This window comes from Hyaloscypha bicolor (assembly GCF_002865645.1).
Source record: "Hyaloscypha bicolor E unplaced genomic scaffold K444scaffold_108, whole genome shotgun sequence".
NCBI lineage: Eukaryota > Fungi > Ascomycota > Leotiomycetes > Helotiales > Hyaloscyphaceae > Hyaloscypha > Hyaloscypha bicolor.
This window is the reverse complement of record NW_020194610.1, coordinates 163,681-187,820: the sequence shown is the minus strand read 5'-3', so window position 1 is coordinate 187,820 and position 24,140 is coordinate 163,681. Positions and strand designations below refer to the sequence as shown.

At 41.4% G+C, this 24,140-nt stretch overlaps 6 protein-coding genes across 6 annotated transcripts; 1 reads left to right on the top strand and 5 right to left on the bottom strand.

Annotated features, from left to right (window-relative positions):
- Positions 1-205: 205 nt before the first annotated feature.
- K444DRAFT_653714 (Nicotianamine synthase) lies at positions 206-1,744 on the bottom strand (the record flags this gene model as incomplete). The annotated part of the gene is made up of 6 exons (XM_024885888.1): positions 206-429; positions 482-590; positions 661-978; positions 1,038-1,120; positions 1,167-1,359; positions 1,719-1,744. The coding sequence occupies 6 exons, from the start codon at positions 1,742-1,744 to the stop codon at positions 319-321; spliced, it is 840 nt and encodes a 279-aa protein (XP_024734880.1). The 3' UTR covers positions 206-318.
- An 821-nt stretch (positions 1,745-2,565) lies between these two features.
- On the bottom strand, positions 2,566-2,932 carry K444DRAFT_631453 (uncharacterized protein; the record flags this gene model as incomplete). Its single annotated transcript, XM_024883362.1, has 2 exons — positions 2,566-2,678; positions 2,731-2,932. The coding sequence occupies 2 exons, from the start codon at positions 2,930-2,932 to the stop codon at positions 2,566-2,568; spliced, it is 315 nt and encodes a 104-aa protein (XP_024734879.1).
- A 2,337-nt stretch (positions 2,933-5,269) lies between these two features.
- K444DRAFT_533035 (general substrate transporter) lies at positions 5,270-7,197 on the bottom strand (the record flags this gene model as incomplete). Its single annotated transcript, XM_024875118.1, has 7 exons — positions 5,270-5,611; positions 5,664-5,801; positions 5,887-6,319; positions 6,373-6,498; positions 6,557-6,640; positions 6,691-7,014; positions 7,118-7,197. The coding sequence occupies 7 exons, from the start codon at positions 7,195-7,197 to the stop codon at positions 5,270-5,272; spliced, it is 1,527 nt and encodes a 508-aa protein (XP_024734878.1).
- Positions 7,198-8,799: 1,602 nt separating this feature from the next.
- On the top strand, positions 8,800-10,509 carry K444DRAFT_533014 (MFS general substrate transporter; the record flags this gene model as incomplete). The annotated part of the gene is made up of 1 exon (XM_024875115.1): positions 8,800-10,509. One exon carries the CDS (start codon positions 8,800-8,802, stop codon positions 10,507-10,509), a length of 1,710 nt encoding a protein of 569 aa, XP_024734877.1.
- Positions 10,510-11,001: 492 nt separating this feature from the next.
- On the bottom strand, positions 11,002-13,436 carry K444DRAFT_690899 (natural resistance-associated macrophage protein; the record flags this gene model as incomplete). Its single annotated transcript, XM_024887781.1, has 5 exons — positions 11,002-11,970; positions 12,044-12,399; positions 12,535-12,806; positions 12,862-12,996; positions 13,056-13,436. The coding sequence occupies 5 exons, from the start codon at positions 13,434-13,436 to the stop codon at positions 11,459-11,461; spliced, it is 1,656 nt and encodes a 551-aa protein (XP_024734876.1). The 3' UTR covers positions 11,002-11,458.
- A 10,055-nt stretch (positions 13,437-23,491) lies between these two features.
- K444DRAFT_631449 (uncharacterized protein) lies at positions 23,492-23,907 on the bottom strand (the record flags this gene model as incomplete). The annotated part of the gene is made up of 2 exons (XM_024883361.1): positions 23,492-23,756; positions 23,810-23,907. 2 exons carry the CDS (start codon positions 23,905-23,907, stop codon positions 23,492-23,494), a joined length of 363 nt encoding a protein of 120 aa, XP_024734875.1.
- Positions 23,908-24,140: the final 233 nt, after the last annotated feature.

Here is a 24,140-nt window from a genome sequence, read left to right as displayed (position 1 = left end):
AGCAAAATTGTTGTTCGTTGCTATTTAGTTGCCATCTGTCTGAGAAATCGCCTGAATGAACACTGATAATGACTTCACTTACCTGCTTCTCTGTTTTTCACATCTCATCTTAAGACTTAACCACCTATATTTGTTTAAGAATGGCTGATAAAATCTCATCTTGTGCTTCAAGTTTGCTCTCCCAGCCCTTTTATACGTTTATAATCCCATTCTCGTGAACTCTCTCGTCTTATTGTCACGCGCTTGAAGCTGAATTTTTCAACCCAGGGTTAATGAAACGACTTCATTTCACTGTTGTAATCTTCCGGGATCCTCCCCTTAATTCCTCACCTTCCCCACAATCAACGAGTTAACCACATGATTATAAGGATGCACCACAGCCTGCACGTCCAAACACCGTTTCACAGCCTCAGTTGTGGGGTCAAACTCCTACTCCAAGTCAGTATGCCCTCTCAAAGCTAACAAAAAGGTTTGAACGAACGGCATATAGCACCCTTCTCAGCCCATGCGCACTCCTCACCACCAAGATTGCACCCTTTCTCATTTTCGCCACAATATCAATAAGTAATGCCTCCTTCTCATGTTGGGTACTTCCTACCAGTGCGGCAAGGTACACAACGTCAAAGCCTGTCAAAGTCACAAGCACCCGCATCTGAACACAGGAACTCCATCCCCTTTCCTTTTATCCCTAGCCTTTCACATAATGTCAAAGATTGAGAAATTGCCAAGGGATCGTGATCGATGTTTAAGATTTCGATATCCGGGGAGAGGATGTATGTAAGTTGGAGAGAGGTCATTGGCAGTGGTCCTGATCCGATGAAAACGATTTTGCGGATCGGAGTGGTGTCCACAGCGGAAATGGCTCCTAGTTCAAGACGAGTGAGATCAACGTAGTTATTGAAGTATGGGAATTTAACCAGCCGGTCGTAAACTGCGTGGTCAGCTGGGCGTTCAACAAGCATGGAGAAGGACCCAAACCTGAGTCTTCGTTTTCGGCGAAGGAGTCTGGACTTGAGATGATAGAAGCCCAGTGTGACTCGAGGTGGCATTCGGCGGCTGCACAGATGTGACGCAATGCAGGTAGGATTGAGATGATCCTTGGGTTGTTTATGACCTGCTTCTGCATCAACATTTTAGTCATTCTGCACTGGAAATTGCTAACGCACCTTACTAGCGACCGTCTCACCCACGGTACGCGTACATAAGACCACCAGTTCCTGGAATAACTTGTTGATCTCATCACATGGTCTGAGATCTGGCAGAGAAGATAGTTCAGTGTGCAATGTGATGATATGTGTGACAAGTCGCTCAACTTCCAGGTCTTCTTGATCCCCTGAATGTGATAGAGACACAGATGAGCTGGCCCCAGAACTCGTTTATTCCGGTTTTCGCGGCAAAAAAGCCACGATGGGAGATATTTGTGCATTCTGTACTATGTCTCCTACCACCTCGGCACAGTTGAGAGGGGCGCAAATCGATGCGGTTGAACTCGTTTCCTTGGAGTGAAGTTGGACTCGAAGATTTCTCTTAGGTAACAACCTTGAATATGGGAGATCCTATAACTGAAAGGGGAACACAATGCTCAAGATTGAAATTCGGACTTGTACTTTGAAAATTTCGAGAGGAAAATCACGGAGAACTGTAGAAAGTGGAGTGTGAAAACACACTGTGAATCCCATTCACCCGCTGACCCCAAAGACTCACGATTGTCAAATTACCGAGTATCAAACACGCTCCCTCGCATATGCAAGGATAAGGAAGACGCGTTAGTGTGTGGGACGATCGTTTGCTCACAATGAATGATCGCCGCCTCGATTCCGTTGAAGGAGGCAAACTTCCTGCTCGTAAACACTGCTCCCTCCCAATACCCTCCCTTCCAGCGAGAAACGGGAATCTGGAGGTTCGAGTTGCACTTTCTTTCATGATCTTCCGTCCGTACTATTTCTTCTCGTGTCACGCCTGGATCCTGAATTCCCCACTATCCATCAAGGTATCCAAGCTAACTTTCACAATTTGCAGCTCGAGGGTTCCTCCAATCAATGTTAGGACAAGATTTAGTTTCATTAAGATGACTAATAAATGAATGCTGCATCTCGGTAGCTTGCCGATGGCGTGGACTTCACCTAAATTCCATCACGGTCACGTGTCCAGAGAAAAGGGGAGGTTCTGGATAAGCGAGACAAGTCGACAGCTTGCGATTCACGATAATTGGGATTGTAATGAGATCGTAATGATTGAGTTACCGAGTCATACATGCCTGATGACTTGTAATGGATTGGGCAAGATGGGCTCAAAGGAGAGAATACCATACAGTTCTTCCCCAATTCACAGCGAAGCGGGCAAGAATCCAAAGAGAAAATATTATATATCGCTCTGCTATATTACAAAACATGAATTCAAACCCTACACCAAACTCTTCGCAGTTTTGTATGCCCTTGTCCAATCCCCTCCTTTCCCCTCCTCTGCAGAATAATCAAACATTTATAACAATCTACGCAGGCTTCGACTCTTCGTGTTTTTTTTTGGGGATGAGCTCGACTTCTTGCTTGAGGTTCTTGTACATGTTCATTCTGTTTTCTCCTCTGCAGCGTTTCCGGGACAGGGCATCGAGCAATCGGCAGGGCTGGGGGCGATGATAGCTCCATTTGCTGCTGGGGCGATGATGTTGCCACAGTAGCCTATTTGCCTCCGTCAGCCATGAGAGGTAAAAAAGAATGTGGGAAAACTGACATTCTCCACCGCACACAATACCATAGTAGACATAAGCTGAGGAGGGAGCTCCACACATCTCTGGGGTCACCGCAGTATAGTTGAAGAAAGCAGCACCTGCCAGAGTGCGAGGACCCGTTGTCGTCTCTTCGTAGCATCCGAGACATGTCGTAGAAGGGGCCTGTCGAACAGCGCTAGCTCCACCATTCAGTATATGCTCCATTACGAAAGAGGCTGAAAACCGTACCACATCCCGGGCCCGAGTATCGATCGTCAAGGCCAAGTCAGAGCCGGGGCAACGGCCAATAAAGTAACAAGCCTACGGAGCAAAGTCCGTGTTTTTAGCGATATTGTCAGGTATCGTAAAACCAAAGTCGCCCGATTCACTTCAGAGTTCCTTAATAACTATAGATTGAAACTTTATATAATTCAAGCGCATGCGATAAAAGAAGATAGAATAAGTTTAGAAAGGCTTCATAACTAATTCTGAATATAAAAGAAAAGCATCGAAAATAGTTATGGGGTTCGTTTTTTTTTTTTGTGTTTTTACGAAATGACCTAAAAACACAGACTTTGGTCCGCAGGCTCATAAGAATTTTAGACATGATTAGTATATGCTTGATTTCTCAGTATACAAAACGAGTGTGGGACTGCAGCAAGATGCTAGCAAGCCTGGTGAATGAACGAACTTGGACTTGAAAGGGTGCAAGAAAGTCATTGAAGGAAGGAAAGTGCTTGTTCTTCAAAGAAGCTCGGTACTTGAGAGAAAGAGAGACTGCGAAGCGGCCCTAACAGCAGCAAACCAATATCCTACGCTGTCGAAAGTTCCAGGCTTGGCAGAAATACCTAATTTCTGGTATCGATAGGTATCGGTGCCAGAATCGTAAGGTATTAATACTATCGATAAAGTATCGATTCCTATCGATTCCCGGAACCCAATTCCCCCCTTTAATTGCAATTAACTTTAGAACCACTTCCCTTATAAGAAAACTTTTGGTAGCGCAAATATTCTATTTAATTTAGGCTTTCTATTTAGCTACTTATCTTATAGTTTAGACTAAAACTTGTCTTAATACGGCTATTTTAAGCAAAGAATAGCTTTTGAGATTTTCGTAAGGCTTACTTATAATAAGCATTCTGATAAGAGATACAAATATAATACTAAATTTTCCGAATACGAGAGCTATTTTAAAATTAAGATAATATTAACTTTTATTAATAATATTAAGTAATTCCTTTAATAGAAAGACTAGAAAATAAAGAAATTATATATAAATTTATTATATAAATTAAGTAATAAATGGAAGAGATAATTTAAGGCTAAGTATCGATTCGGTATCGATACGTATCGATCCTTGCGATACCTAAGTAATACCATCCAGTATTAATACCTTATTAATACCAAAAGTATTTTTGCCAAGCCTGGTCGAAACAGCCTTCATCAAGAGGAAGCCTCATGTTTTGGTCAAGGTCCGCGTCTGGACTGAGGCTCCTTAGCTCCTAATAGCCGTTGTGCTTGAGACTGCCAAGTATCCAAAAGCGGATGTCAGCTCAGGGGAGCCCAGAGGAAATTGTCCGAGTAAAGTTCCGAGTCTGGAAGCGGCTCAAGAAAAACACAGCCTAAGCAAGCCGTTACTGCAAGCTCAAAAGAACAAGCTGCTGCATTGCGGTATATACGAGGAGATGTCCTAGAGCCTCGAGTCTGGGCACAGCCAGAAGCAATTTGGATATCTAAGGCGTGATAAGATATAATTCTTCGAGATGTCACTGCCATCGTGTAAGTTGCCGCGTATTAGCACAGAAAAGGAAAGTGTTTAGGCACACTATCGGTCGTCTGAGACTTTGGCTCGCCATTGGCTCTCCACAGGTTCTTCACGAGACTATCTGCAGACAGGGCTTGAGTTGAAGCCAAGGCTTTGCGGGGATCGATACGCCAGTGTTAAACTATTTATTTGATGCAGAGAAGTGTGGAGTAAGAGATGTGCTACTTGGCATAAACAATGATGAAGACAGCTCATGCGTGAATTGGATTTTGTTAGGGGTGGTGTGCCGAGTCTGATCTGGGGACAGGAGATTATCTCCTCCAGTGGCTGAGACCCCGCTTCACAATGCTTCTTTCCAACAGAAAACGGTGAAATCGTGGTCACCGCCTAATTGAATATATTGTTCTTTTGCAACACAACGCGTCAAGTAATCAACGTTCGTTTGGGGGCGTGGAGGACTAGTGCAGACACTGGTCTGCCGCTAAGGTAGTGAGAGCACAAATTGATTCGAGTAGATGAAGCGCACTAGATCAAGCGCATTTATGAAATAACGTCTCGCGTCGAGAGGAATATCGAGATCGCTCTTATGGATAGAGATGGATGATATTAAACGATTGTATGCATGAATGGCCGTCCGTTCCACGTCGTGAGAGAATCGTCAGGTAGACCGTAGAGGAATGAAGGTTCGTAGCAACTTCAACATTGCTGGATATATACCATGTTTGCAACCGCTCATGACCGTCCAAAACACCATTTTCCCTTCCTCTCTCACACTTACTCGTATTCACTTGCATTCGTCATCGTTTCCCAGCATCAACTTCCACAGCATGCTGCTCAACGGCCCCTTCCTCCCCCTCATCCTGCCCCTTGTGCCCATTATCCCCGCGCTCCACATCACTCCCGCCAATCAATTTGCCAAACAGACCGTCCATTTCCTCGAGCGTCTTGCCCTTGGTTTCGGGATACCAGATAAGTATGATGACCATAGCTGAAATATTGATGCAGAAGAAGACGAAGTAGGTTTTGGAGCCAATGTTCTGGATGCCAACGGGGAAGAACTGACCGACGACGATGGAGCCGATGGCGCCGGCGGAGGCGCAGATGTTTATGCCCTTTGCACGGATGTAGGTTGGAAAGATCTGTGGAAGGTTAGTATGTGATTTGGTTTGAGGAACTGGATAATAGACATACCTCTGTGCCATAAACCCATGCGTTGGGCCCGAAGCCGATGGAGTAGCCAAAGGAGAAGAAGAAGATGAAGACTATGCAGGTGTAGTCTGAAGCGTGGTTCTTGTTGTTCGGGTAGGCCAAGGGAAGGGAGCCGTTGACCTGGAGAAAATGTCAGTCTCAGAGCCATTTCTTATTCGGGAGAAGGATTGCAATGGGGTTGTTTGAAGGACTGTGTGAAACTTACAATCATCGAAAGAGACATAATTGCCGTTCCCAATAGCAGAGTCTTCTTCCGTCCAAGCTTATCAATAATCAACATCTCGATAATCGTGCATCCGATCTTCAAGGTACTCTCAATGCCGCTAGCCATCAAGCTCAGATCCTTTGACAGACCAAGAGCGAGGAAGACGGTAGGGAGGTAGTACTTGATTGCCGTTGCGCCGCACATTTGCGCCATGAATTGCAATAGTGCTCCCCTCCAAAGACGAGCACGCAGGTCGCTGTCAGTGAACAGGGTGAACCATGAGGCTTCGGTGATGGAGTTGTGGAATTCAACATTTGCCTTGATTTCCTGGAGCTCAGGCTCGATGTCCTCGGGACTGTCTTCGGCGCCGCGGAGATAGATGAGAGCTTTGTGGGCGTCTTCTGGGCGATTCTTCTCGAGGAGCCAGCGGGGGCTGGGAAGATTCAGCTGATTTTCAGGTTGAGAAAATAGTTGAGAGGAACTTACGTATCCGGGACGAAAGGCAAACCGATGACGAAGAATAAAGCGGGGATGAACTGAATGGCAATCGAAAGACGCCATCCTTCAAAGATACCAGTTTTGGTCGTCCAATGTGAAACTCCATACCCCACCCTAGTCAGTCCAAGCATTAGCAACCGAATATCTTTAAAACGAAGACAAGAATTCTTACCAGAAAGCAACAGCCAAACCACTGACCATACCGATATGGTTCAACACAACAACTCCACCTCTTCTTCTTGCAGGAGCTATTTCACTATAATTCCATTAGCCTCGCTCGATAGCTCGCAAGTGCCGCCTACGAACCTTTGGTATAACGGAACAGAGGTAGAGATAACTGCATTCCCCAACCCCGAGATGATTCTCCCAATGATCATCATTGCAAAAGCTGTTTCCCCGTGTGCTCCTGTCTGTACAGCTCCTCCAATGCATGACACGACTGCTCCCACCATACCAGCGTATCTTCTCCCCAAACGATCGCTGAGTGGGTGGGATAGGAAGACATAGCTGAGCCATGTCCCCAGGTAGTATATCGCAGTGATCAACCCCTTCTGCGCGGCGTTGGGCTTGTGCAGGGCTTTGATCCAGCCGCTGTTCACGTAGAGTGTGGCAATGATTCCGATATTGTACCTGGGAGTTTGGATTAGATTCCAATCGTCAAGGTAGCTTTAGCAGAGGAGGATGTAAGGTATCACTTCTGCCTAGGAGCTGCAAGGTAGCAGTCGACACTCACCCCCATACAAAAGATCCAAGCGCAAAGAAGACGCTCAAACTCCCAAGCCTCCTCGTCCCTCTACTTGGAAAGAAGCGCATGGTAAGCTCTGGCAAGGTTGTATGCACCGTCGCTTCTATACTCTGACTACGGGCACCCAGATGCTAGAACATCGGCGTAAAATAATTGGGGGAATGATAGCTGTCGTCGGGCAAGCACGAGAAGGGCGAAGATATAATCACGTCGTGCAAGGGCACAGCTCTGGGTTCTGCCAAGCACGTTGCTTTTTGGGGGGTGACTGACCGCCAAGTCTGGCCATCATCAGACCGTGTGCATCCAATCAGTGCAGCATGCTTGCTGCCCATGGAAGCCTTTCACGCATGTTCCTCCACACTGTCGGTAGTTGCAAGGGGCGCGGATTGGCTGGTGTGGGAGAGGCCGCACCTTTCTCGATGCATCTGCACCCACAAAAAGACGAAAAGACGAAAAGACGAAAATTGCTCCAGAACCCTCGCTTCGCGCAAGTGCTGCTCGCATGCCGTCTGCAAAACTACTGCTGGTTTGCAGAAGACCAGGAAGCGGCATCGGAGCCCAAAACACCGGGAGTGGCGCTCTGCCCTGCACGAAGAAGGCCCCGCCTGGATCGTTGTGGACAATCATGCCAGTGATGGAGTGGTGCACTGGTGAAGGCTTGAGCTGCGGGCACTTGTCCTGAGACATGGCCATTCTCGACCATGCAGACGCAGAACCATTGGCAGATTGACAGCGCAGGGCATACGGAGTACGCTGTATGCCGAACAGCCGGCGGATCATGCCAAATGTGGACGAGGAACTTCCCCCTCCTCCTGAGGCCAGGGGTCTGCGGTCTGCCTGAGTTTTCAGTCAACTCACGTGACTTGACGTAAGCGTCGCTTCCCGAGTTGCAGTTCTGCGCTGCACAGCGCTGCACTGCGCAGCCCCAGGGTTTCGTTTTACAACGTGCTTACAGTACGCACTCCTTGGGTATTTCCCGGGTCGGAGTTATCGATTCTCCCAGCCGTATCACGAGCCCGTGGCGCACTTCAACCGTGCTGCAAGTCGTCGAACCGCCTCCCGACAAAAGAGTTTCGATAGCGCCCACGCCGGACCTGTCAGGAAGACCCAGAATGAAGCTGGCGCTAGGCCCCCTTGGGCGGCTTGAGGACGGAGCTGAGAGACGGCGGACTCGCGAGCGCAACACAATGAAAACAGCCAAAATGTGTCCAGATCCAGGAGCGGAACATCCGGTGGCGCCATGTCCGGTCTGTGATTCTTCTCTCTGCTCAAACTCCGAACTGTCGCGTGAGGTGCTGTGAAGATGCGGATTCCTGTTTGCATCGCAACCTCGATTATTCGTCGGGTCTAAGTTTAGGTAGGGGAGCGGGGGACCGGACGCACTATTTAAGCTTACACACAGCGTTAGCTCATTTACCCCTGAATGTCCAGGCGCGAGGCTGAGTCGATCCGCCATCCCCCTTGCCAACTTTCTTGAAGCGACCTCCCCCCCTCGACACTCCGAGCCTCATCCCTCCTTCATCACCACATTCGTTCATTCATTTACGGGGGAATTGTGGGTTTGGAGACCGTGAGAGTTGGCGATATATTCTCGAACGTTGGCAGAGACAGCGAAGATGCACAGCAACGCGAACGCGAGCTCCAGTCGTTCAGGCTCCGCCAGCCCCACAATGTCTCCCAGCGCCGCCCCGAAAGGAGGGAAACCAGAGGTCGTCACCTGGATGTCCCTCCCGCACAAGCCTCAACTGTTCATCCTCGCCATCTGCCGCCTGTCCGAACCCCTCTCGAACACCTGCCTCCTCCCATATCTATACTACCTCATACGCTCATTACAAACTGCCCCCAATACGAGCCCAGCTTCGATATCACGACAAGCTGGGCTCCTTGTCTCTCTTTTCGCATTTTCACAGTTCGCTACGTCGGTACCATGGGCCAGTGTGGCAAACAGGTTGGGGAGGAAGCCGAGCATCATTATCGGGCTCACACTCTCCATTATTTCAAATATCGGTTTCGGGTTCTCAACAAGCATACCGGCGGTGATGTGTTGGCGGGTCTTGGCTGGCATTGGGAATGGGAATACGGGAGTTATGAGGACAATGACGGCGGAGATCGTTAAGGAGAGGAAATACCAGAGTCGAGCATTCCTGCTTCTGCCATTGGTATTCAACTCGGGGGTAGTTCTTGGGCTTGCACTTGGGGGCTGTCTGGCTGATCCAATCGTCAACCTTCCTTGGCTATTCGGACCTACAGGCGTTTGGAACTTTTCGAAGGATCCAGAAGGAGTGGCTTGGATGAGGGCTTACCCATTCGCGCTGCCTACGTTATTCAATGCGGCAGTGCTGTTGGTCAGTCTTTTCTTCGCAGTGTTCTTCTTGAAGGAAACGATGCCCGGAAAGACCGACCACAAAGACTACGGATTATTGGCAGGAGCAGCTATGAAAAGTCTCTTCAGGAGAATATTCCACAAAGAGTCTTCCTCTGGCTATTCAACCCTCCAAGAAGAAAATTTCGGCACCGAAATTTCGAACCAACTCGAACCACCAACCCCAAAGACCTCAGGACTCACAGTCCAACCACTCAGCCGGGCGGGACCCTCCAAACCAAAGCTCTCCATAACCTCCCGTGCAATCTACACTCACGAAGTTCTCGTAACAATTGTCTCCTTCGGCCTCCTCCCACTCCACAATGCAGCATTTATGCAAGTCTTCCCCGTCTTCCTCTCGACACCCTACTTCAAGAATGATTCCCCTACAGCGCTGAAATTCAACGGCGGTCTGGGCCTCTCGTCCCCTACAATCGGGCTCTTCCTCTCTGCGTTCGGAATCTTCGGCATACTGATTCAACTCTGCGTATACCCCTCCCTCCAAGCCTGGCTCGGCACTCTGAGGAGTTATAGAGTGGCGTTGAGTGTGTTCCCACTGGCATATATACTCGCCCCGTACCTATGCCTCATCCCAGAGACCAATGTGGCGTTGCAGAGTCTTGGGATTGTTTGTATACTGTTCCTACAAGTGACAGCACGAACTTTCGGCATCCCATCGAGCGTCATCCTTCTCACAAACTCAGCGCCTACGCCCTTGGCCCTTGGGGCCGTGCATGGGGTGGGGAACATGGTCAGCAGTCTCGCCCGTGCTGTGGGACCGCTGATTGGAGGTGTGATATTTGGATTTGGGCATGATATTGGGGTTGTGGGGACGGTGTGGTGGGGGTACTTGATGGTTATCTCTGTGCTTGGGTTGGGATGGAGTTGGATGTTGAAAGAAGGCGAGCGGCCGAGGGAGAAGGGGCCGGGGGCCATAGAGTTAGGCCCTGCCGGTAAGAAGGAAATAGATGGAGAAAAGGGCGAGGATGAGGAGAAGGAGGCGTTGTGTCCGAAGTAGATGCACATACTCATATACGGTAATGGGGTAATTTAGATGAATACATACATGAATATACCCAGCATATACATTTCTTGTTTCTTCTAGGCTGAACGTATTGGACTGAGGTGGGCCCAACTTCAAAGATGCTAGGAACTCGGGAAGTTGACGGGGTGTTCTCGCGAGCGGCCGATAATTGAAAAAGGAACTCGAAGTCCGTTTCCACTTGAACCTTCAGAGAAGGTATGTTTCTGATACAAAATAATGGGAGTACCAATCTCCCAAGCATCTTATCTTCCTTTTCTAGCCGCTGCCAGCCGGAATGCGGACCACCAACGAAGTTGAGATCAGGCTTGATTTGACACATTGCTCTCCTCTCAGCCTTGCCCGAACGTGAACTTCCTTTTTGCATGATGCGGCCAACCGCCTCCTCTCCCCCACAGCCCAAATGACAAAGTACGGAAAGCCAAACTTTAGGTGTACAAACCCGTAGCCTCGCCCGATAGCCAACCTTCGAGTTTCTTCTTCGGGTAACCTAACGCCTGCAGCCGTCCACATCAGACCACATTTCCATCGCATCTGGTAATGCTCCCGCTTGGCTGCCGCTTGCCAGCTATTTCTGCGAATGCTCGCTGCAACTCAAAAAGGGGATGATCCTATTCGACTGGTTTTGAGCAGAAATACAGTCTCGAGCCTCTAGTCTCGATGTAGGGTCCCGACTGCAGAGTTGAGGTTGTTGGGTATTATCCCGGCTCTCGTGGGGGACTTGTAGCTCTTGTAGCTTGTTACTTTCATCAGGTAAGAAGTGTACGTAAGACATACATCTCTGCCTTCAACTCAGATCCCTGGTGAACCGTAAAAAGCCTACTCACATTTTAGAACCCTCTTCCTATATACATTATACTCTTTCTATGTTCATATCCATACGCTTATTCCCTCTACATCTTGTATCTCCGTCTCGACACCAAGTCTAATTTTCGCTCCCAATCCCCAACCCGAGGAACGTCAAAGTCGCAACATTGAACACCGTAACAATCAACCAAACCACCCCCGCCGCAATAGTAGTCGGCCAGTTATTCGCCATGCACACCGTGCCCTCGACCGCCCCTCCGGCCTCCACCGCCCTCACAGCATCATAGTTCATAATCCCATCCACAACGCCCAGCGGCGTCGCCCTCTCATCCACCTTGACCCGCATATACCGCTTGCAACTCGTATACCAGATCAGCGGAAATGTCAGGAAGATCAACGCCACGGAGAGAACGACGTTGCAGCCGTTCAGCGCGGCGGCGAGACCCCGCTGGCCTTCAGAGGCGGCGATGATGATGGCGGGGATCACGGAGACGCTGCGGGTGAGGAGACGTCGGTAGAAGGGCTTCATGCGCCAGTCCAGCGCGCCTTCGCAGATTAGTTGCCCGGCCATGGTGCAGACTATTCCGGCGGAGACGCCGGAGAAGAGGAGGGCGAGGGCGAAGATGGTTCCTGGTGAGCGTCAGGGATGTGCTTTGCAGTTTTGGAGAAGATACAAAGAGGGAACGGCTGGGGATGTACGTACCACTTGCTTGCCCGATGGTCTGCACAAAGAGATGATAAATAGCGGGTAAATCGGCGTTCGAGGCGTCCGCGCCCAAGCTGTTCGCCGCCACGATCAAGATCGCACTGTTGACGAACAGCGTGATCACAAAAAGGGAGATGCACATCTCTGCTATGGAGTACTTCATGCAGCTCTTGATGGCCGAGATCGTGGGGCGGTACAGAGTGATGGCGTACTTGGTGTTGGAGGCACGTGCTTCGTGGAGAGTGCCAGAGGTAACGTCAAAGTCCCGCATGCGGTGTTGGACGAAGCCGGAGCCCAGGTAGAGGGAGTGAGGCATGAGGATGCCGCCGAGGATTGCGCATGATTGGAAGAGTCTGGGGGTTATTAGTGGTGTTGCTGTCAGGGGGTGGGAGGCGGAAGTGTGAAAGGGGAAGGGGGGGTAAGTGAGGAGTTGGTATGAACTTGCAGAGAGAGAATTGTGAGAGAGGATTTGCAGTGAGGCGACGTACCCATTGGAGACAAAGATCTCTTTCGAAGGAAGAAACCCTTTGAACACGTCGGCAGCTGGGTCGGTGACAAACGAGAGCTCGATACAGAAGCTGGTAAAGACACCAATGATGAAGAGGGCGACGAAAGCTTCGAATATGCGGAGACGACGAAGTGTTCCATCGGCTTTGTAGAAAGCGAGGATGAAGAGCGTATCACATATTGAGATGGCGCACCCGCCAACGAGGGGTACCTTTGGAAACAGGATGTTAATAGCAATAGCTGTTCCAATGACCTGTTGAGATATTTAGCTCCGTGAACGATTGCTTATCCGGGTGGGTTGGACTTACCTGTCCAATGTCGGTACTGATGATTGCTGCTTCCGCGATGGCATAAATGAAATAGTTCAACCATCTTGGAAGGTAAGCACGGTTCATCTGTGCAAGATTCAACCCCGTGACACATCCAAGCTTGGTTGCCAATGCCTGCTTTACGTCAACACCCGACCATCCAATCTTGTGACGGAGGTTACCTGTAGGAACACCGCCATCAACACACCAAGCAGAATGATGAATAGGAGTTTGTACTGAAACTGAGCCCCTGCATCCAATGCAGTCTGGAAGTTGTCCGGGTCGACATACGCCACGCTGATGAGAGTCCCCGGTCCCGTGAATCTTGCAAACTTTAAAAGGACGGCTCCCCATCTCTGTAACCTCGTGCCAACGATTTGCTGTGAATACGGCTGATGAATAGATATGATGGACTCCGCTGGCGAATCAGGGCTCTCGAGGACCTCGACATTGTACGCTTTCTTCTCGTCGCTTGAGACATCCTGTTGCACACTTGGGCTCACCGACTTCTCAACGGCCACAGGTAAAGATTGGACTACGACATGGCCGCTAGTATCTGTACCTGGTGGAAACATCGTCTTGTAGATCGGGTGATGTTGGCTAGAGGCATGTAATGTGCCCTCTGTGCCTCTGATAAAAGTGCCAAGGAAGAGAGGGGTGGTAGTAACGTCGTGGAGGTGCAGTCTTCGAGCAAGAGAAACCACTCATGTCAGGATGTCAGTACTTCGGGGCTTACAACTACCCCTGAATACGCCTTCTCAGCCACTCCGACAAAGAAACGCTACCGCTCCACCATTTTGTTCAAAGTGGCTTGCTACGAGAAACAATATTGTATGCGCCTGCAACCAGTGACACATGTCTAATTCGGTACGCCAGAAGATGCGGTGTAGCGTGTGATAAGGTGCCTCTAGGCCCGTTCAAGAGTTTGGGCGCTGAGTTCAGCACATGCAAGGAGATGTCGTCGCCATGTTGTCATTGGGCGAAAGTTTGATGACAACAGACCCTGCCAAAGTGACCGAAACCTCGAGTGCCATTTGGTGAGGTTTTCTGAGCTTTCACCGCTTGAGAAGCGGAATATCAGAGTCTCAGCCCATTCCTGAAGAGGTCAGGAGAGGAACTATTGACGAGAAAGGAAAACCTCCGAATTCGTTCAACGGAGACTGCTTTTCGGGCTTCTGATGAGCCGAGGCATGGAACTGGCCACTCGAGACGCAACACGATGGAAATTCTCCATATGCACAGCCAATCTTTGAAAGTCAGTCGGACACAGAGGAGGAGGTGATATATGAGTATTGAAGAAGAAGTTTTGGATACGGAAGAGATTTGGACCGAGAACGAAGAAGCCGAGATTTTGCCGATGGACGCGATTTCTCGCGTTGATCCACCCCTTTTGGCTCCTTCCGTTATTACTGTCACCTCTCAGTTTCCCTATTGAAGCCATCTCGCTGTAGAAATGATCAGGCTTGGTGTGTGCTTGGTTTCTACACTCTGTCTAATCCTGAATCTCGCTCGGTTGCAAGTAGAATCTTGACCATCTACGGAGAGAAGCTTACCGCTTGTCATTGCTCCTGTGGTCCTAATATACCCAATTGCCCAGAAGCTCGCAGCGACATCCCCTGTCCGTTGGAAACCCAAGGGCATTCGAATTCGAAACCAAGTCACGTGGTATCGGTTATATTACGCTGAACCTCGTGAAGCCCTTTTGGGCTATGGCCGAGCAGTTCTACCTTTAGATCCTGACAACATCCAGAGTTGTGAAACAATTTCTATCTTGTGGTCTTAATCATGCTTCCTATGAGTGGGCAGTAAATTTCGGGCAGTCGATTTAGAAATGACTCGATTAAGGATTTAGCTTAACTATTATTATATAATTAAATATAATAATATATTAACTATTAAGTATTATATTAGTTATTAAGTATTATATTAATTATTAATTATTAAGTATTATATTGAAGTAAGCTTATAATATAAGGGCTTTTTAAATAAATAATTTCTTGGGATTTTCTATATAACTCGAGAATTTCTTTTAAAATTATCTTATATTTATATTAGTTTAATATAAAATTTTATATAGTATTTGGCTTAATTATTATTAGTAAATAATAACTAGATTATTATTATTTAATTAAATTAATAGATTTTATATATTTTTAATTCGAGTATTTTTTCTAGAAATATATAAAATAATACTTTTAATATTAATTAAACTATTAATTTAAAATAAAAGTACTCGAATAAAAATACTAAAATTTTAGATTTTTTCTTAAATTTATTTTATTTTATAAAAAACTAATAGTATTTAATACTTTTTTTATTTATAGTACTAATTAAAGGCAGTTTAAATATAAACTTTTTATAAATAAATTAATTATTAAAATAGCTATATTATGAATTTCTATTTATATAACTAGTTATATAAACTCGTATTATAGATATAACTCGATTAGTAAACTAGTTCCTATTAGGCTTAATAGATTTAGGAATTATATATTAATACTATAATATTATAATTCTTATTTCTAAATAATAACTTTACTAATTTAATATAATTATAATAGTATTAGCTAGAACTAAAGAGAGATAGCTATTATATAACTAGTTTTATCTTAGGGTTAGTATTTTTAATATATGAGATTCTTGAATCTTTAAGCCTTAGCTATTGCCTTAATTTCGCTATTATAGTAACTATTACGGTTATTATAATATATAGTACTAGTAGGGATTAGACTAGAGCTAGAGAGGTATCTAATATCTGAGCGAGGTATTTATAGTTACCTAATTATTATATATAACCCCGAGCTTAAGCTAGTATATAGGCCCGTATATAGCTTGCGATTATTTAGATCCGAGGCTCTTTTGGGATCTTCTTCTCATTTTAGCTTTAAATTATTAAAATAGAAATAGTCTAACTATGCCTTCCAGGCCCTAGATCTTATACTTATAATATAATTCAAAGCTTACCTATTTCTTAATCCTATAAAGGATTTAAATAATACTTACCTAATTGGTTTTTAATAAATATAGATATAATATACTATAGCTATTCCCGAACCGGTTAACTAATATTAGAATAAAAAAAAGCCCTAGAATAACTAGGCAAGAAAGCCCTGAACTAGCCAGGCAAGTAAATAGGCCAGTAACCTTACTATTAAACGAAGATCTATAAAAAAGCAAGTCCCGGAATAATTGGGTAAATCAGAAGAAGCTATAGTACGAGATACTACTAGTATATTACTAGAAGGTAGACCAGAGCCTTTTATTAAGTCTCCTGAGGGATTCGAGTATCCTATTAATATTTATAATAGAAGAGATACTCTCTTCTAGAAAATAGAGAAAGAAGAGGGACCTGCCTTATTAAAGGCAGAGTTCCAAGAATTACTTTGGAACCCAGAGGCTTTATATAAAGAGATTATTAAGCTAATTCTAAAGATATGTAATATCCTTACCTATAGTAAGAATTATCGGAATTAGCTAAAAGAAACCAAGTAAGCCCTATAAAAGAATAAAGCCATTATTAAGAAGCTTATTATATAGCCTGCCGGAATAACTAGTTCTTTTATTTTAGAAGGTAAATACTTAATTAAACTTCCTAATCCTCCTATTTTCAAAGATATAACCAAGGATAGTATTACCTTTAATAATTAGTTAGTTTAGATCAAGAACAAGCTCTATAGTAACTCTAATACCTATTAAATAGAGGACTATAAGATTATTTATATATCCGGCTATATAAGTAGCTATACTTTTATACTAATCTCTCTCTATTTAAACCAGGATAATTAATATATATATGAGACTATTAGGGAACTATATACTTATCTAGAGGAGCTATATAGTAACCCGAATAAGAAGTATAATACTTGGTAAGCGTTTAAGGAGCTATTTATAAAGAAGGGCTAGACCTTTTAGGAGTTCTATACCCTATTCCTAAGGTATATAGTAGACGGAAATATTAATCCGCAGGACCTTAAGAATAACCTAAATAATAAGCTTACCTAGAAGCTCTAAGAGGCCATAGCTATATACTATAATAACCCGGCTATCTATATTACAGAGTTTATATAATACTATATTACGAATAACTAGTAAATCCGAGCTTACTATAAAAAGAAAGAATAGATATCTAAAAAAGCTAATAAAAATACGGATAAGCTAAGCCCAGGAGGCGCCCTTTATATAAAGCCCGCTCTCAAGACCCTAGTAATAGATAAGCCTATTACTCCAAAGCCCGGATTCTCAGATCTCAAGTACTATAACTATAATAGATTTGGTTATATATCTAGGAACTATCTAGAGCCCAAGATAGAGTATATAAAGCAAGTTTTGGCGGCCAAGCTAGTAGTACTTACTATAAGTAAGCTATCTAAGGATATAGAACAGGGAAACGAGAACCCCTAAAGAAAGTCTTTTTTTTAGGGCCATATTATATAAATATAGCAGAAGTTAATTTAAGCTAGCTACTAGGAGGTAAAGCATTTATACTTCCTTATATAGTTAGTAATAATAAATTAGGTATTAAGATTTCTTCTCTTATTAATACTAGAGTAAACGGATATACTTTTATTAATTTTAAGTTTATAAGAATAATTAAATAATTTCTAGATATTAAGCCTATTTAATTAGTATTACCCTATAATATAAGAGAGTTTAATAGTAAGTAGGCTATACCTATTACTTACTATATTAAGCTTATACTCTTAATTAATAGACGAAAGGTCCTAGTACCTATACTAGTTATAGGACTAGGTAAGTATAATATGATTTTAGGATAATAGTAGTTTATAAGTACTAGTATCCTAATTAATTACAAGAATAGAAGATTAATCTGGCTAGATAATTAGCCTAGAAAGAAGAGTTAGGATAAGGTCCTAATTACTATATATAAGAACTTAGAACCTGGAAAAAGTAACTAGTACTAAAAAGATATAAATAGAAGAAATAAAGCTATAGCTATAAATAAGTCCTAGAGACCTTAGCTTATAAAAAGGAAATCTCCTTATTTTCTTCCTAACCCGGGCTTAGAAAGCCATATATAGCAAAAAAATTAAGCTTAATATTATAGAGAAATACAAGTAGCCTTAGGAAATATAGAAGTTTCTCCTAAGCCAGAGATAGAGATATTAAAACCATATTATCTAAAGAAAAACTATAAAATCTAATCAAGGCCCTTAGTTAATATTATAGGCATCTTACTAGCTGCTTTCTAGATAAACCTATAGAAGAAGAAGAATCTTTTCTTTATAATATTATTTTTCGAGATTAATAAAGAACTAGAATTATAATAAGAGAACGAGTTTATTTCGGGCAAGTAATAGCTAGGAGAAACGGAGCTATAGTAGCTAGTAAGAGTCTTACTAGAGGAGTTTAAGGATTTCACAGATATTTTCTTAAAAGAAGTATTAAATATCTTATTTCTATATTAATTATATAATTATAAGATTCAGATTAATAATTCCAAAGGCCTAGAGAGCCTAGGGTATTTCCTACTTTATTAATAATTGACCTATAAGCTATAAGAGATCAAGTGCTTCTTTAAAAAGAACCTCTAATAAGGCTTTATTAAGCTAAGCCAGTCCCCTTTTATATCTCTAATTCTTTTTATAAAGAAGGCTAACGGAGCTCTCCGATTCTATATTAATTATTATAAGCTAAATAACTTAATATAAAAGAACTATTATTCTTTTTCTCTTATTTATAAGACCCTTATATAGCTAGCTCAAGCCAAGGTCTATATAAAGCTAGATATTTAATAAGTATTTTATTAGATCCGAATAGACCCAGAATTAGAAGAACTTATAATATTTCGTATAAGATATAGGGCCTATAAGTATAAGATTCTTTAGGAAGGCCTAACTAATAGCCCTGCTATATATTAGAGGTATATAAATAATATTCTCTTTAATTGCCTTAATATCTTTTATATAGCTTATTTAAATAATATTCTAATTTACTTGGATAATTCCCTAGAATATAAAGATTATATATAAAAGATTCTTTAGTAATTATAGGATACTGGCCTCTAAGTAAATATTAAGAAATTAGAGTTTAAGGTTATTTATATAAAGTACCTAGGCTTTATTATCTTTACTAGAGGTATTAAAATAGATCCAGATAAGATAGTAGTTATTAAGGACTAGTAATTACTAAAGATAATTAAAGAAATATAAGGCTTTCTAGGTTTTTATAACTTTTATTAGTATTTTATTATGGAATATAGCCATATAGTAAAGCCCCTAATAGCTCTAATATATAAGGGAGTTCTATTTAAGTAAATAAATTAGTATTAAGAAGGTTTTACTAAACTAAAGCAAGCTATACTCTCGGTACTAATTTTATACTACTATAACCCGAATCTCTCTATTATAGTTAAGACAGATATATTAAATAAAGTTATAGCTAGTATTCTCTTATAGTAAGACCCCTAGATAGAACTCTAGTATCCGGTAGTATTCTTCTCTAAGACTATATAATTAGTAGAGCTAAACTATAATATCTATAATAAAGAAATACTTATTATTATTCTCTTTTTAACTAAATAGTAAGCGGAGCTAAAAGGCCTATAGGAGGCATCCTTTATAATTTACTTAGACTACCGAGCCCTCGAGTACTTTATAACTATAAAGAAGCTCTTAGTAAGACAAGCTTACTAGGCAAAATACCTTTCCTATTACTATTTTAAGCTTATATATTAGATAGGTAAGTTAAATAAATGAGCGGATATCCTAAATAGGAAATACGAGAATATAACTGCCCAGGATAAGGTAATAGTAGCCTATTAAACCCAAATTCTCCTCCTATAATAAAAAATTAATAATAATATTATACGGGATCTCTAATTAGCCCTAATTAAGGCCTTTATAAGCCCGGCTCAGGAAGAAACCCAGTATAATAATATCTAGCTAGTAGATAAGCTATTAAGCGAGAACCGAGAGTTACCGGAGCTAGAAAAGCTATAGGATAAGACAAGAAATAAGAAGAAAGGCACTTGGATACTATAAGACGGCCTCCTCTTATAATATGGCAAACTATTTATATCTAATAGTATAATAATACCCGAGATACCCTTATATATTATCCTTATTTAGGAGGCATATACATAGCCCCTAATAGGATATCTAGGACAAGCCAAGCTTTAATAGCTTCTTTAGGCCCGCTATTACTAGCCAGGCCAAGATATAGATATTAATTAGTATAAGGACAACTACTATACCTACTAATAATCCCACGTCTCCAGAAATAAGAAGCCAGGGCTCTTATATCTATTACTAGTCCCTAACTGCCCCTAATAGTATATATTAGTGGATTTCAAGAAGTACCTAGAGAATAGGAATAAGTATAATATAGTAGTAATCTTTATTAATTGCCTAGATAAGTGCCCTATTATAATTCCTGTCCGAAATATAGTAATAGCTAAAGAGTTAGTACCCCTATTCCTTACTTATATAGTTCGCCAAGTTAGTATTCCGGAGACTATAGTATCTAATTAAGGCCCCTAGTTTATATCGGATTTCTAAAGCGAGTTCTATAAGTATATTAGTATAAAGCTCAAGTTATTAACTACTAATTATCCCCAAACTAATAGCCAGACGGAAATTATTAACTAGTACTTTAACTAATAGCTATATCCCTATATAAATTATTACTAGGATAATTAGAATAAATAGGTAGTAATAATTAACTACTAGTAGGTAGCTCTGGTTTACGAGATTATAGGCTAATTCCCGTTTCTTATAGAAAAGGGCTATAAACTACGGATATTATTTAATTAGGAAACCCAAGTATAATTAGGTACCCTAAAGGAAGAGCTAAATAAATAGGAGGTAAAGGCCCTAGTAATATGGCTCTATAAATTATGGCAAAAAATATAGGAGAATATAATATAAGTATAAGAATACTATATTACTCAAGCTAATAAGTACTACTAACTAATAGATTTCGGAATAAGAGATAAGGTATAGATTATTACTAAATACTAGAAAAATAATTATCCGAGCCGCAAGCTAGCTTACTAAATAGAAGAACTATATGAAATCCTGGAATAAGTAAGATATTTCTTTAGGCTTAAGCTTCCGGAATTAATAAGAATATATCCGGTATTTTATATAGAGAAGCTATATAAAGATCTAGGCAATTCCCTTCCCGGATAAGCAAATCCGGAGCCTCTGCTATTAGAACTATAAGACAGGGAAACGGAGTACGAAGTTCAAGAAATATAAGTAATAAAACTACTTTATAGGAAGCTAAAGTACTAAGTCTAGTAAAAAGAATAGGACCCAGATCCGAAGTAGTATCCCGCTTTCTTATTAAGTAATAGTGCCCTAGCTTTTTAGAGCTTCTATAATAAGAACCCCAAATAGCCAAGACTACCCCAGAATCTCCTTTATTAGTTAGACTATATCAAGAATAATATATTACCGAAACCATATAATATAAACGGAAATTCTTTAAAGTTATATATAAAAGGCCCTGGCCTTTAATATGTGACCTATAACTTGGAAATTTAATAGAGACTTTCAAAGCTCGGAAATAAGCTTATTTCGAGAAAGAGGGGTAATATTACAGTTATTATAATATATGGTACTAGTAGGGGTTAGACTAGAGCTAGAGAGGCATCTAGTATCTGAGCGAGGTATTTATAGTTACCTAATTATTATACGTGACTCCGAGCTTAAGCTAGTACGTGGGCCCGTATATAGCTTGCGATTATTTAGATCCGAGGCTTCTTTGGGATTCTCTTCTCTCTTTAGCTTTGAATTATTAAAATAGAAATAGTCTAACTATGCCTTCTAGGCCCTAGATCTTATACTCGTAATAGTAACTAGTATTTCTATATTTATATAATAGTATTATATATTACTAATAAACTAATATTAATACTTGTTTTTTAAATTAAAATAATTATAAAATAAATATTTTATAACTAAAAAATAAACTTAAAAAAGCCTAGAACTTTAGTAAATAAGTCTCTAAAATCAGATATAAGAGACTTATAAGCCCTTAATTTATAAGGCTTTAAAAGGCTTTAAAACTAGAACTTAAATAATTTATATATAAATGCCTTTAAATTAAATTTTTATTTTAAGAAATATTTTTATTATAAGTTTAAAGGCATGTAATTATATTATAAGCCTTATAAAATACTAGCTTATACTTATATTAAAAGAGCTTATTTAAGGCAATATATTAAATAATTTAACTTAATTGAATTATTATTTCTAAATTAAATTAAATCTAAATATAATTAATTATAATTAACTATAATTAACTATAGCTAATTAGTTAGTTACATAATTATATATATATATATATTCGGAGATTAAAAAAGCGAAATAAGGCTAAAATAAGGCTTAGACTAGCCTATATCCGGTATTATTTAAGGTATTCTTTACTAAATTAGTATAATAGTACTAGTTAGGGGCCATATGAAAATAGCTATTATATAACTGATTTTACTTAGCTAGCCGGCATTTTAGTAGTTTTAGCTAGTATTTCTTTTCTTTTATTTCCTTTCTTTCTCTCTCTTTCTTTCTTTTTTCTTTTTAGCTTAGTATTTTTAATATATAAGATTCTTGGATCTTTAAGCCCTGGTTATTACCTTAATCCCGCTATTATATTATACTAAGCTAAAAAAAAAAAAAGAGAGAGAGAAAAGGAAAGGAAATAAAAAAAGAGAAATATTAGCTAAAACTACTAAAATGCCGGCTAGCTAGATGAAACCAGTCATATAATAGCTATTTCTATATGGCTCCTAGCTAGTACTATTATAGGTTTTATATATAAATAAGTAATTTTCCTTAAGTTATTTTCTTTTTTTCTTATTTTATAAATAAATATCTTAATAATTATAGCTCTAATTAAGAAGCTTTTAATTATATACTTATTTATTTTACTCGATATATTCGAAAATGCCTTAATAATCTTTAATTAATTTTAATATTTCTTAAAATAAAAAGAAATAAAAAAAGCAGAAAATAGGAATAAAAAAGAGGTTTCTAAAAAGAATAACTAGGTTTTTATACCCGATTTAGACTAGCTTTATACTCTTATATATATTTTATAAGTTTTGTTTATATCTTATTAATATAGCTATTAGTTATTTAATAATCTTTTAAATTATTTAAGAAATTCAAGTTTTTTTAGTATTATATAATAATTATAGTTAATTATAATTAAATCAAATCAAGTCAAAATTTACTGAATCAAATCATAGTCAACTATAATTAACTAGCCTTGATTTTTTTTTTGATATACTGACTTAAGGTCTCTAAATACCTTGGCCCCAAATCGACACCCCAATCGACACCCGGAGGGGCATCATTTTACATATTCCCCCCTTTTCTAAGCGAGATGTGAAGGAACAGCAATACCACCAAAGCCCGCAACTTGTATGGCAAGACTGCAGCTCTTGCATGCAGCGGTACGTGTTGCTTGCGCATTTTGAATTCCATTACCAATGTGTCTGACGTCCCTGAGTGGGAAGGATTCGAGATGAATTGAATGAGTCCCTCATCAAATGTGGGGATTACAATTTGTTATCTTAAGAACATGTTTCGAAAATCAGTCTCCAATCCTAATTCAAAGCTCAGCAAAGCCCACAAAGCCTATCTTTTTAATCCAGCAAATGACTTCAACCTTTGGTACATTTGATAGTCAAGATAGGAGATAAAGTAACACCCGGCTGATCTTTCCTATGCGTCTCGTATTTTCCCTTCACTTTCGTGCAGTCCGCGTTGCCATAAAAGGTACATTGCTTGACGTTCGGTCGGAGTTTGACCGACTGGATAACGGTCTGGAGGTTCGTTGGGATGCTGAGACAGGTGGAGTATGGTCCACTCGCAGCGTAGTATGTGCCTCCGCCGTACTTGACCTGGGGATATAAGCCTACGAGGAGCCTTAGGAATGTTAGTAGAAGGAAATAAAATAGGATTATTTGAGAGAGACGAACGGAAGCGCTGCAGGTAATCCTTGAGGAGCGCCTAAGGCCGGTAGGAAGAGGGTACTTGCTGGAAGGATGGTTCTGAGGAAGCTATTATTGAGCTTCATGAAGGAGGATATTTGAAACTCCGAAAAAATGAATCAAGTGACCAATAGTCGCAGCTTTGAAAGAGAACCTCTCTCCTCCCTTTTATCTTACTCATCGTCAGGGCTAAATCCTCCTCTTCTCTCCGTCTAGCAAGGTCTCATCAAGGATAAAATTAAGTGCCATTACGAAGAAACTTCTGTCACACCGGAACCAGGTTACCAGATATCGCTCGACTCCAACGGCGACCTCCGAC